Source organism: Hyperolius riggenbachi, chromosome 7 (assembly GCF_040937935.1).
Source record: "Hyperolius riggenbachi isolate aHypRig1 chromosome 7, aHypRig1.pri, whole genome shotgun sequence".
Classification (NCBI taxonomy): Eukaryota; Metazoa; Chordata; class Amphibia; order Anura; family Hyperoliidae; genus Hyperolius; species Hyperolius riggenbachi.
The window spans coordinates 85,304,675-85,319,070 of NC_090652.1; the positions used below are offsets into that span (position 1 = coordinate 85,304,675).

At 45.3% G+C, this 14,396-nt stretch overlaps 1 protein-coding gene and 1 long non-coding RNA gene across 8 annotated transcripts in view; one reads left to right on the top strand and one right to left on the bottom strand.

The window, feature by feature from the left end:
- SBK1 (SH3 domain binding kinase 1) overlaps positions 1-14,396 on the top strand; it is a 163,568-nt gene that overhangs the window by 136,165 nt on the left and 13,007 nt on the right. For 6 of the 7 annotated variants that reach the window (XM_068244194.1, XM_068244196.1, XM_068244200.1 and 3 more), the window contains exon 2: positions 12,193-12,395. In XM_068244194.1, the coding sequence (XP_068100295.1) occupies positions 12,193-12,395 (203 nt within the window). Of the gene's footprint in view, positions 1-9,123; positions 9,269-12,192; positions 12,396-14,396 lie in introns of those variants that run through there. The other variant, XM_068244198.1, reaches the window with a different exon arrangement.
- LOC137524411 (uncharacterized) overlaps positions 9,663-14,396 on the bottom strand; it is a 76,997-nt gene continuing 72,263 nt past the window's right edge. The window contains exon 3 of the long non-coding RNA XR_011022675.1: positions 9,663-10,020. This is a non-coding gene — a long non-coding RNA (uncharacterized lncRNA). The remainder of the gene's footprint in view (positions 10,021-14,396) is intronic.

The following is a 14,396-nucleotide window of genomic DNA, read 5'->3' on the forward strand; positions in this document are numbered from 1 at the left end:
CCAGAACAGGAAAAGGCCCAATAAACTTTGGCCCAAGCTTCTTTGAAGGGCAACGCAACTTCAGGTTAGTTGTGGAGAGCCAGACCTGGTCCCCTGGTAAAAGACTTGGCCCCTCCTTTCTGCGTCTATCAGCAAATCTTTTACTCTTTTCTCGGGATGCTTTCAGAGCTTCTTGTATTTTAATAAAGTTTTCAGTGATGAAAGATATTCTTTCCTGGACTCCAGGTAACTTGGACTCAGACTTGATATCCAGTAGAAATGAGGGATGGAATCCATAGTTCATAAAGAATGGGGATTGGTTAGTGGAGGTATGGACCGTGTTATTAAAAGCAAATTCTGCAGTAGCCAGTAGTGAGGACCAGTCATCCTGTGAAGCAGAGGTGAAACATCGGAGGTATTGTTCAAGAGTTTGGTTGGTTCGTTCTGTCTGACCATTCGTTTGCGGGTGATAACCTGAGGATAATGAAGAATGAATTTTAAGTTTCTTGCACAGCTCCTGCCAGAACTTAGAGGTGAACTGGACTCCCCGATCTGAGACAATGTTCTTGGGTAAGCCGTGCAACCTGACTATTTCTTTTAAGAAAATCTCAGCCGTCTCCGCCGCTGTAGGTAGCCCTGGGAGAGGGAGAAAATGCGCCATTTTGGAGAAGCGATCAACGACCACCAGGATAGTTGTGAACCCCTTAGAAGGGGGTAGTTCGACAACGAAGTCCATGGCAATGTCTTCCCAGGGCCGTTCTGGAACTGGTAGTGGGTGTAACAACCCCCATGGCTTGGTGCGGGAACTTTTGGATCGCTCACAAGTCTCACAGGTCTTCACGAAGTGTTTACAATCCTTAGAAATTTCAGGCCACCAAAAGGTTCTTAGAAGTAGGTCGAGAGTCTTGGAAACTCCAAAATGGCCTGCGAGTCTATCATCGTGGCAGGCCTGCAGGACCAGAAGTCGTGACCTGTAGGGAACAAAGATCTTGTCCTGGTGATAGTAAAGTCCATCTTTGAGAAGGAGGTCAGGAGGGTTTTCGAGGAGAGCGGATTCTTGCTGGAGGGAGGTACGTAGACTTGATTGGAGGAGTAGAAAATGTTGTGAGGAAAGTATCTTCTCTGGAACGGAGTTAGGGCTGGCCTCTGAATGGAACATGCGTGATAGAGCATCCGGTTTGGTGTTTTTAGAGCCTGGACGGTAGGTTAAGTGAAAGTTGAATCTTGAGAAGAACAGGGACCACCTGGCCTGTCGAGGTTTTAATCGTTTTGCAGAACGGAGATACTCGAGGTTCTTATGATCTGTGAAGATGAGGATAGGATGCTCTGCTCCTTCTAGCAAGTAGCGCCATTCTTCCAAGGCCGCCTTGATAGCAAGAAGTTCCCGATCTGCCACGTCATAGTTCTTCTCAGCACTGTTAAGCTTCCGGGAGAAGAAGGCAATGGGATGAAGAATATCTTTTGAATCAAACCGTTGCGACAGGATAGCTCCAACAGCTATTTCCGAGGCATCAACCTCCAAGATAAAAGGTCTAGAGGGTTCTGCGTGTCTCAAAACGGGTGCTGAGGTGAAGCAAATCTTCAGTTTTTCAAAGGCTTGCTGAGCTTCGGAAGTCCAGTGAAAGGCTTGTCGGGTACTGGTCAGCCGCGTGATGGGGGCCACAACTCGGGAGAAATTCCGGATGAATCTTCTATAGAAATTCGCAAATCCGATAAACCTTTGCACGGCTCTTCTATCAGAAGGAACTGGCCAGTCCAGAATGGATGAGACTTTCTGTGGGTCCATCTCTAACCCCTCTGGAGAAATCCTCAGACCCAGGAACTGGATAGACCCCTTCTCGAACTCACACTTCTCGGGTTTTGCATAAAGTCCATGAGTTCTGAGTCGCGACAGTATCTTCTTAACATGAATGCGGTGCTCCTCCAGAGATGAAGAAAATACCAGAATGTCATCTAGATACACAACCATGAAGTCATCGATGAAATCTCGGAAGATGTCATTCACGAAGTGTTGGAATGTGGCTGGGGCATTGCATAACCCGAAAGGCATAACTAAGTACTCGAAGTGTCCGAACCTGGAACGGAAAGCCGTCTTCCACTCGTCTCCCTCTCTTATGCGGATTAAATTGTAGGCTCCACGAAGGTCCAATTTGGAGAATATCCGGGCAGTACGGAGTCTTTGAAATAAGTCCGACATGAGTGGCAAAGGATACCGATTCTTGATCGTGATTCTATTCAGCTCTCTGTAATCAATGCATGGACGGAGGGAGCCGTCCTTCTTCTCCACAAAGAAGATTCCGGCCCCGGCTGGTGAAGTGGAGGGACGGATGAACCCCTTCTTCAGGTTCTCATCAATATAGTCCTTTAATACTTGGGATTCGGGCTCAGATAATTGATAAGTCCTTCCAAAAGGGATAGCAGCTCCAGGCTGGAGATCAACAGGACAGTCGTAGATGCGATGCGGGGGTAAAACATCTGCTCCAGACTTGTCAAACACATCCAAGAAGTCATGGTAGGCCGAGGGAACAGAGTCTTTCTTCTCAGAATTCAGGCAGAAGAGAATACCCGCCCGGGGGAAGCAACTGCGAAGGCAATAGTCTGAATGGAAGGACACTCTCCCCGTTCTCCAGTCGATAGAAGGATTGTGCATCTTCAGCCAGGGCATGCCCAGGATAATTGGGAAGAGAGGAGATGGCAGCAAATCAAAGCAGAGGTATTCCTGATGCTCCTCTTGGATAATGATCTTGAGGGGAAGAGTCTCTGTTGTGATGGGGCCAGAGTTAGTGGAAGAACCGTCGGCTAACTGAATGGTGAGTGGTACCCGTTTACACCGGGTTGGAATCTGAAGTTGAATAGCCAGGTTGATGTCTAGGAAGCAGGAGCAGGCTCCAGAGTCAATAATAGCGTTGACTTTAACGATCTCTCCTCTGGGGCCCTGAAACGAGAGAGTGAGAGGGACATGAGAGACCGCTAGGAGTTGGACAATCCTGTCTTTGCAAGGAGATGGATCAGGCTTACCGGTAGGCCTGACCGGGCAGTTCAGACGGAAGTGACCTGATGCTCCACAGTAGAGACACAAGTTGGCAGACCTTCGGCGTTGTCTCTCCTCTTGAGAGATGGCAGGACGAGCCAGTCCTAGTTGCATGGGCTCGGGGTCATCAGCAGCAGTAGCAGGAGTCGGAACAGTTGGAGAATGGGCAGTCTCAGCCATGGAGGGAAACCACAAGGGACGGGTAGGTCCGGATCTCTCCACCCGTCTTTCTCTCAGTCGTCGATCAATTTGGACAGACAGTTGGATCAGGTCTTTCAGGGTCTCCGGTACTCCCACTCGGGCTAACTCATCCTTTAAGACCTCAGATAACCCTTGTCGGAACTGGAACTTGAGTGCCGGCTCATTCCAGGAAGTGTCACCTGACCAGCGGCGAAAATCCGTCACATATTCTTCCACTGGCCTCTTTCCTTGACGTAAAGCTTGAAGGGCGGTCTCTGCAGATGCCCCTCTTCCGGGGTCATCGTACAACTCGGCCATGGCCTCAAAGAAGGAGGCGACATTATCAACCACGGGATCCTCCCGTTCGATCAGCCGAAGGGCCCAGGCCTGAGGTTCACCCTGTAAGAGCGAGATGATAGCTCCGACCTTAGTCTCTTCACGGGAAAAGGTTCGTGGCAGCATTTTAAAGTGAAGCTGACAAGCACTCCGGAACAAGCGGAACTTGGATCGGTCCCCTGAAAACCGATCAGGTAAGGGTAATTTAGGCTCCGGTATCACACTCAGGGCGCCTTCCCCAGGAACAGGTGCCAGGTTAGCAGCTGGAGCTTGTGCCACTGCCGCAGGAGGGACAGCCGCAGGAGTCACTGGCTGGCTTCGGAGGAACTCCCGGATCTCGGAGTTCTCTTTCTGAACTTCTGCCACTGAAAGTCTTAATTGAGACACCATCTCGCACAAGAGATCCATCTGGGTTGACCCTACACCAGTATTCATAGTGGCTGCTAGTTACTGTTAGTTTCCAGGAACTGTTGACCTTACCACTGAGATAGAACCACCCCAGCGCAGAGTCTAAGTGACCACGGGTCTTCACCAACACTCCCCTAAAGGGAATGCCGGAACACCCCCCTAATGGGGATGCCGCGCTTCGCTGCCTAGTGCCCACCAGGTTGCGCTGAGAATAGCTCCACAGTGATTCAGAGAACAGGTGAATACTGATGGGTGTAGGGCTGATGATTGCAGGCGTAGTCCACAAGGCAGGTCCAGAGGTCGGGGCAGGCAGAAATCAAGGATGGTCGGGGTCACAAGCTGAGGTCAGGGCAGGCGGCAATCCAGGGTATCGGAATCACAAGCCAGAGGTCAGGGCGGGCAGATATCAAGCGGAGTCGAGGTCACAAGCCGGGTCACAACAGGGAATCAGATAATCAAGGTAGGTGATATACAGGAAACACTAGCCAAACTGCCAGAACTAGCAGCACTGCAGAGAAGGGCAGAGCTGCTTAAATACTGGTGACCCTTAGAACTCTGGCGCCAAAATCAACGCCTGCGCGTGCGCAGTGCACAATGCTCCGTGCACGCGCGCTCCCGCGCATGCGCCGTGCGCAGCGGCGTGTGCGCGCGCGCTACTTCGTGTATGCGCGCGCAGCGCCCCGCGTCGTGCGCCATCTTGGATCTGAGAGGAACTACTAGGCCCAGCGTTCCTCCGCGCGTGCGTCTGGAAACCCCTGCCTGGGCAAGCTGAGAGTCCTTGGCCTGGTGAGTATAACACATGTGTTATGTAAGTAGAGCAGAGCAAATATTTATCTACTTATATATGTGGGTTTGTTTCTGAGATAGTATGGCTGACAGCTTCTCTTTAATTCAACTCTACCACCCCATGTGTCTACCTTTGACAGAAAATGGTCTGAACGTCATCTGAGTCATAGTACTAAATTAACAGAATCTGTGCATGAAAAGCAGCAGAATGGATGGAGAATCAGCAGCGTTTACAATAAACCTGTCATGAGAGAATTGTGGAAGTGCTGGTTACTGACCTAATTTTAAAAATGCTAGTTACCCAGCTGTGATGCCTATCCTCCACCAAATCATGCCTATCCTCCACCAAATCATGCCTATCCAATGATGGTAGCGGTGTCTACTCCAGGAGTCTATCTCTTGTTCAGCAATGTGTTCCATTTATGTCAGCATGGCTGTGTGTCTTACTGTAGGGTTGGTTTTTGATAGGGTCAGGATGAAGGTTACTGCTAGGTTACGATACGGCACCAGGTGGGGAAATGTTACTGTTAAGCATTGGGTGAATATAGATTAGTGTTAGGCAAGGATGACATAACTTAGAATTGGGCATCAGGTGAGGGTAGATAACTTGTAGGCATCATGTCAAGTTGTGTTAGGAAATTAATGTAGGTTATTGTTAGGTATCACGGTGGGGTATATAGTGTTGGGTATTAGGTGAGGGTAGATAGTGTTAAACATTGGATGAGGTAGGGTAGTGTTAGGTAGTAGGTGAGGGTAGATAGTGTTACGCATTAGATGAGGTAGGGTAGTGTTAGGTATTAGGTGACAGTAGATAGTGTTAAACATTGGATGAGGTAGCTTAGTGTTAGGTATTAGGTGAGAGTAGATAGTGTTAGGCATGAGATGATATAAGTTAGTGTTAGGTATTAGGTGAGGGTAGATAGTGTTAGGGATTGGATGATATAGGATAGTGTTAGGTATTAGGTGAGGATAGATAGTGTTAGGCATTGGATGAGGTAGGTTAGTGTTAGGTATTAGGTGAGGGTAGATAGTGTTAGGCATTGGATGATATAGGTTAGTGTTAGGTATTAGGTGAGGGTAGATAGTGTTAGGCATTGGATGATATAAGTTAGTGTTAGATATTAGGTGAGGGTAGATAGTGTTAGGCATTGGATGATATAAGTTAGTGTTAGGTATTAGGTGAGGATAGATAGTGTTAGGCATGGGATGATATAAATTAGTGTTATGTATCAGGTAGGGGTATAGCATTAGACATTAGATGAAGGCAGGTTAGTGTTAGGTATTAGGTGAGGGTAGATAGTGTAAGGCATTGAACGAGGTAGGTTAGTGTTAGGCAGTAGATTAATGGAATCGATCAATTTTTTTGGGATGGATTCCATCAATCTGTTAAAATTGAATAGCAGCTTTGCTTCAGTTTAGGGGCCGGATTGTTTCTACAATCCAATAAGATGATCAATCGTACAGGGAATTGTCATGGCCACCTTTAAAGAACTGCACACCCTTACATGTCAAAAAACGTAAGCTTTATTTAAAACCGTGAGTGTGATGCGTAGCGGAGACAACGCCGCCCCGCGGGGCAACATGGCGGCGGTCTCCGCTTCCCAGCCGGCGGGTTCCGCTTCACATGCGGAATCGCTGGCACAGGTGCATGGGGACACCGCCGCCGCGGATGGCAGCGGTTCCTGCAGGACAGCTGGCGGACCTCGGTTCGCATTCGTGCGTGGACCCTAGGCTTGGCCTCTCCAGTGCACAGAGGCAGAGGGTCGCACGCGCGCGCGCAAGGAGGCAGGACTTTTACCTCCTACGTAGGAGGGTCAGCTGACTCTCCAGTCAGCTGACCTCAGGAGGGCTTCTGGTTGGTTGGGCGGCTGGGTGGCGCTGCAGATGCGCTCCCAGCATATAAGGAGCCTGTGTTCAGTTGCTCTTTGTCTGCTGTCGTGAATACTTAGGTGTAAACGCTTAGACCTTAGCTCAGTTCCCGGGTGTTGATATCAAGGACGTCACACCGCAGTTTAGGATTGTATTGCATATTTATCTGTGTTTTGACTTTGGCTATCCCTGACTACTCTCTCCTCTTCTCGATTTTGTACCTCTTGCCTCTCCGAGACGCCTGCCCTAGCAGGCGATTACTGCCAGGGGCTGAGATCCCAATCTTCACCTGGGCTGAGGATCTCACACACGGGGTTCCCATTCAGAGGTAACCACACCTCTGAGGAATCACCGTGTGGTGGATATTTCCACAATCTTGTATATAGTACAGTGTTGATTGTCATTTTTCTGCTACGGTATCCAGAGGTTAGTTGCACTTGCATTATTGGTGATTCTGCAGATCATCAATAATCGGGTGACATCTGCATTATTGGTGATACTGCAGATCACTAATAATCAGATTCTCTCTGCTTGCTGACACCAATCATTACAGTGAGAAATAAATAAAACAGGGCAATGGGAACTAGACCTAACAAAAGCAAAACAACATCTGCGACGTAAAACTATGTATTTGAATAATCTGAATGATCCATCTCTGAATTGGTCATGCCAGATTAAATCTGTGGCGATTGTCAGAGCTGAATGCTGCTATTTAGACAGTCTGTGCTGATTCAGTCTATGAATAGATAAACATGCACCAGGCTACACCAAGATGAGCAATGACACAGATCCAGCAACCAAACACACGAGAGGAACATTCCTCAAAACGCTGCATTCCTCAACAAATTACACCAAAAAATGTAAAAAAAATAAATTATCACAGTGTATTAATTAAAAAAAACCCTACTAAAAATATTCATAAATAGCCTCTAGACTGCTAGTAAAGCATTCATTCCCCAAATGGTAGCAGGAGATTTGGGCACCCACAACTAATGGACGATTTGGGTGCCCTATAGGCGCTAGTGCATATAGCGTTAATACAGCGCCCAAAGCAGAAATGTGGGCGTTTGATAAATATCGTTTTCAACATTACAACGTTAAAGTTTTTGAAATATGGTATCGTTTTGAAACTTGCAATGTTAAAGTTCGTTTGTATGTACAAATTTTGCGTTATCAAACATTTTATCACTTGTATTCACAGATTTTGCATTTGTAAAAGTGTTTGTGCAGGGGGAAGGGTTAGGCGTCAGGAAGGGTGTTTGTGCAGGGGGAATGGTGGTGGCTAGTCTTAGGGTCAGGAACCACGGGGGGGGGGGGGGGGGGGGATAGGGGTCTTAAGGGGCCCATACACTCAGCCGATTTTCTGGCCGACCGATCGATCCCGATCGATCGATTGCAAATCGGTTGGCCAATCGACCGATCGATGATCGATTTCGATGGATTTCCATCGAACTGGCAGGGTGGAAAATTTAGGTTGATCTGATGAGATTGTTTATCAGTTTGCATTGGCCTTAATGGAAATCTGATGGCAAAAAAATGCCATCAGATCGAATTTCAATAGATTTCAAACTGAAATCTATTGGAATTCTATCCTGGTAAAAAATGTTCTAAAAACGCATCAGATAGATCATCAGATGCATTTCTTATCTATCTGCTGCCAATCTGACGAGTGTATGGGCACCTTAAGGGTTAGGAACCACCAAGGGAGGTCTTAGGTTATATGCGGCAATCTATGTCCAGCTAAAATGCACCTGCAGTTTATCCTATTTGTGTACAAAAGAAATGGCGGCAGCATAGAGGCCAACCACATAAATTAGACAGAATTACCTGAGAGGCTGCAGACCACGATAGTCCCTGGTGTCAATCTGTTCACAGCCTGAAGATGCTTCCTCAGAGACTCCCACTTAACAGACTGCTCAGATCAGCTGCTAATCTAGACTGCTCTGTGTACAGCTAGGCATATATTATTAGAGGTGGTGAATGATGGTTATGTACCTGGTATGAATCATTTACCTGTTCGCTAGCTTTCTGCACTCTGATCTAATATCAGCCACACTACTGCTGGCTGTACAGTACCCGAAGTTGTACCAAACTAAATCAGCTGGGACTTGCTTACCTCTGCTGTGTCCTTCCATATGTGCTGGTAACTCCTGCACAGGACAGAAGGAAAACAGAGAGAAATGCACCCTGTAAGACCCCTGTCTAATTTCCTCTCATCTGTGACTAATCACAAGTGTCATTTGATCTCTCAGCTGGCTGCCTAGGCACAGGATGTTAACCCTCTGTCTGCTTCCGTGAAAGCAGGAATTAGACACACTGCAGATATATTGCAGGATTTGTTTCAGTTGTAACAGATGTTTTTCTTTTAAAATCCTTATGCTGTTGCTTATCTTTTAGAGCAGAGAGGAAGTTCTGAATTCAGGTCCCCTTTAAGATTATGAACTCATACAGTCTCCCTGTCTAGCTCTTCCTTCCATTGTCATTGCTGTGGTTTATTTTGTATTTGTTCTTTTTTCTGCGTTGCTTTCTCGTAGCTTACGTGTATTCCTCATATGTAATGAGCAGCCAGTCTTCTGCCTCCAGGAGAAGTCATGTAACCTTAGCCTTAGGCTGACTCTAGCTTCCAGCAGTCTGCCTGTGTACCGTGGACCGAGAGACCAGGCTTATAGGGTACCCAAGGTGAGAGACATAGGGAGGCTGACATGCGTATTTCCTTTTCAATAATGCATGTTCACTGGCTGTCCTGCTGATACTCTGCCTCTAATGCTTTTAGCCATAGACCTAAAACAAGCATGCAGATCAGATATTTTTTTTTTCAAACAATTTTATTGATAACAAAGTAGGGCATCCAATCTACAATCACATTGCATCATGATCAAACATTGAGCATAGTACAAAAATGCAATATACATCTCATAGATCTTCTTATTAGAGTCTTAGTCTGGCTGTTTGCTTATTCGAAACAGAAACAAGGAAAGGAAAAAACATATCGAATGATACATTGCAGAACTCATAAAGAGTAACATTTTCCTCATAATGCATGTGAGCGGAGAAGATATTATAAGGAGGTCATTGATGCCAGGTTCATATCCTGTATCTTGAGTCAAAAAGTTCAAGACAGGTAGGTAGATAAGTAGATGGGGTTGCCAGTTATATGAAACATAACACTTTATAGCCTTATACACAGAAAGGGAGAAAATAACAGAAGTCACTTTCTAAAATGGTGGTTAACCAGGAGATGTGTAGGTCCTAGAAGGATCCATACTGGTGTTGGTGGGAGGAGTAGGCCGTATAGGTGAGGGCATAGCAATGGATCGATAGGTATCATATTCCTGGAAAGCAAACCACTGTGTCCACATGATAAAGAATTTCTCTGAGTTCTCCTCTTTGGAATGTATCAGCTCCTCCATTTTGACAATATATTCGATTTTCTGGAACCAGAGGGAGAGTGAAGGTGGATCAGGATCTTTCCATTTCAGAGGGATACATGCTTTAGCGGCTTTTAATAAATGTTTGACCAAAGATTTTTAGATCAGATATTTTTGACAAGATTAGCTGTACGCTTGTGTCAGGTGTGTGATTCAGACACTACTTATGCCTGAAAGATCACCAGGACAACCAGGCAAGTGTTATTGTTTACAAATAAATAATTATGCAGTGTCTTTGCGGTGTGTACAGAATTATCTCATCGTTCACATATGTTCACTTATCGGAAATCATTCACATGCGGTGACTTTTATCAAGCGTGAGTTGCTGGAGCTTCTGAGGGTGTGGCTCAGCTTAGGGTCATTTCCTGAAGGGTTGTACCCAGGTGGTCTTGAGTGGTCTCCCCCATAGTTTAACCTGGTAATGTTACCCGTTATAGTTGTTCTATTTTTAATAAACAAGGTTCTTGATGTTTTATGTAATTATTTTATTTCTGATTGTGCGCTATGATGTGACTATTGCACTTTGCTGTGAGTGTTTTTCTACCACCTTAAAACATTTCTTCAATAAATATATAGAGAAAACAAGGTAATCAATTTTCTTCTACCAAAAAAAACAAAACAGGCCATATAACTTTAGCAGGTGACAACAGACTTCATAACCATACACTATTTTCAGTGAACAGTACAGTATAGCCATAGGACTTCTCTAGAGAAGAGATCTTAACAAAAATGGCGTTCTGTCGTGGGGGAACTTTTGTTATGCATTTTATTGTCACATGATCAGTTCATATCAGTTTGTATTGTTCAGAATTACTTCAAGGTCATCTTAAAGTGTACCCAACGTGGTGTACGAGAGGAATCGGAGCGGGAGACTTGGGCGCAGGATACAGCCGGTATGGCTGATCCTGCTGCTGCACAAGTCCCGGCCGTGTTAAATACTATTCCCCCTCCAGGCCGCCATGGATCGTGGGGGAATGAAATAATTTGGCTTCCAGCAATTGCTGGAGGCCGAATTATTGTGATTTAAAAGTAACTTCAGCGCCGAAATTACTCCCTGTGTGCCCAAGTCTCCTGCGCTGGATTCACTCTGTTCGCCCAAGGCGACGTGGGACATGATGAGATAAACATGTGTATGTATAGTGCCAAGCATATTAATATCTAAGCAGCTGTAAAAAAAAATTCTGCAGAGAAGAGCTTCTGAGAGCAGGGAATAGATAAGGTCAATAGTTTATGTATTTTAGCTGTGGGACACTAGACTGCCATTTAGCAGAGACAATAAAACATCAAGTCTACTTTGTAAATGTTTAAACGTAACCTAAAACTGTAGGATATCTTAAAGGGAAGGTCCAAGCAAAATAAAAAAATGAGTTTCACTTACCTGGGGCTTCTACCAGCCCCATGCAGCCATCCTGTGCCTCTGTAGTCACTTACTGCTGCTCCAGTCCCCCGCTGGCAGCTTGCCGACCTTGGAGGTCGGCGGGCCGCATTGCGTACATATTTACGCATTCCCGCTAGTGCAGGAACATCAACACATACATTTTTACGCGTTAGTGGTGCAACACATAAAAATGTATGCGTTGCACCACTAACGCGTAAAAATGTATGTGTTAGTGTTCCTACACTAGCGGGAATGCGTAAAAATGTATGCAATGCGGCTTGCCGACCTCCGAGGTCGGGAAGCTGCCAGCGGGGGACTGGAGCAGCAGTGAGTGACTACGAGGGCACAGGATGGCTGCATGGGGCTGGTAGAAGCCCCAGTTAAGTGAAACTCATTTTTTCATTTTGCTTGGACCTTCCCTTTAAAAAGTAATTTTTAGAAGTAGAAGGACGGGTACAATTGTTTATGTCATCAGTTTATTTTCACCTCGGGTTCACTTTAATTTCAAGAAAAGAGAGTTAGCTAGGTAACTAGGGCCAGTCAATGAGGTGCAAATAATTCCAAGTTGATGCAATATTGCGCAAATGTATGCAGCTTGAAAATAGACCAATCAAATGGAGCTGAGGTGGAATTTGACCCATTTTCAAGATCATAAATTTGCATAATTCTGGATTATCCCATTGAGGGTTTCTACAGGTAACTCACATTGCTGCATTTGACTGTTTTGTAACACCTATACTATAGCCATTGGGGCGTTCCTGCCTGTTGTAACAGGTCCGTATGTGTTTCCCCCGCAGTGTGAGTATGAGTGCCGGCTCGGTGGAGCAGGAGCCATCTCGGAAGCTGGGTTGCTGTGGAGTACCTGTCATTACAGAAGACATGCAGGCACTGGCCATCCGGAGCTTGTCCGGGGGTGAAGTACAGAAGCACTATGAGCTTATTCGGGAACTGGGGAAGGGAACGTATGGACGGGTGGAGCTCGTGTCCCACAAAGGCACAGGTAAGGGCAACTCAATGGACAACAATGGTGAAAACAGATAATGGTTATTATACAGTATGTGTTTGTCACCCATTTTTATTATTATTAGGCCATGTTCCCTTTATTGAATTACCCCTTCACAATATTACCTCTTTACATATATATATACACCGTATATGCTCGAATACAAGTCGACCTCGTGTATAAGTCGACTCTAATATTCAACTCTCTTAAGCTGGAATTTTTATTGACTCAAGTATAAGTCTGCCCAGCAAAGTTAATGGCTGCACTTGGGGCTCAGGTGGGGTTAATGACTGCATTGCATACAGTATTGCAGCCATTAACCTCTCCTGTCCCTTAAGTGCAGCCAATACCTCCTCCAGGCCCCCAAGTACTGTAATTATTCACTCCCTTTTATGCAGCCCAGTATCTCCCCCCACCCCTTTCCTTGTTAATCGTTGTGGCCAGGACTTTCACACCTGTGTTTTTCTTGGCATTTCCTCTCCTCAAAGTATCACTTACCACAGGGTACATTGCTGCAAATGGGAATGTCACTATTAGTACACACATTACTCAGTGTTGCCTGTGACTCGTGTATAATTCGACCCCTATACTTTTATGAAGTGAATCAGACCTAAATTTCTGAACTTATACTCGAGTATGTATATATATATTGTTATGCATCCCTGTCCTTCCAGTGATGTTAGTAGCTATGTGAATTTTCCTCCCATAACATTCTGTGAGACCAGACATTATTTCCACTGGCTTTCACTGAACTCTCAGAAACGAACATTCCCCAGTGATGCACCTGACAAGACTAAAGAGGTCACTACCTGTGATAAGTTTCAGAATGTAAATCAGGGTGAGGAAAGATCTTACAATGGTCAAACACTGACTAAATCATCTATAAATGAATATTCTAAAAAAAATTCCTCTTTAAAAAATGTCTTTGACTAAACACTGTAGTCAGTACTTGCACCCTCATCTGAGTGATATCAGATCATGGTGAGGGTTGCTGAGAGGTATGTGAATTAGCGGATCAGTGATTGCTATTGCTTGTAGTAGCACCCATAGCAACATGCTCCAGCAGTGATGTCATGGAGGGGATTCTGTCTGGGTTCCTGTTGGCCCAGCTTCCAAGTTACGACTTTTTTTGGAAAAATTGCTTTTGAGGGTTATGTAGTCACATTAGGCAAATCTTTCTGCCGAGTTCCACTTTAAAGGGATCACAGCAGCTTTATTTTTCTGCAGTTTGTCCTAGTTTCTAATAGCTGTAGGAGCTGTCAGCCCCACCCACCTTCCCCTTCTTTCTGCCCTTAAAGAAAACCTGAACTGAAAATTAAAAGTCAATATAAGCATACACAAGTCATACTTACCTTCCATGTAGTCTACTCCTTAGTGTCTTTCTCCTGTCCCGCGTCCTATTTGTTCACTGTGATCAAGGGAATTTTCCGTCCTCCATTTTTAAAATGGCCATTAGCCATAACAGCTTTCTGGTCAGCGTACAGTTAAACTGTAACATCGCCCACTTGAGCCATAGGGAAACATGGACATTACCTGGTACATCAGTTTTCCTCTCAGCTATAACTGACAACAACTGATATTTTACTGACGGCAACTGATATATTTCAGATCTGACAAAATGTTGTCAGAACTGGAAGGGATCATTGTCAGAAGCAAATGGTGAGCTTCTGAGAGGAACTGATGGCAAGGTAACTGTGCAATGTTCATTTGAAGTTACCTCATGTGTTTATTTTAAATAATTTTACTCAGTACAGGTTCTCTTTAATTATCAAGGGGAAGGTGAGAATGTACTCAAGTGTGACTCTCTAAACTGTTTAAAGTACAGTGTCCTTTCTACTCACCTCCCTGCTGATAAAAGCTTTTGTTTGCTCATCGCTACTGCCAATTACAACACTCCTTATCTGCCTACACTTTCTGTTGACCGCAGGTCTGGGAATTAGAGCAATAAGAGCCTCTAACATTTAAACATAAAAAAAGCGATAGAATGCTTTTTTTTTG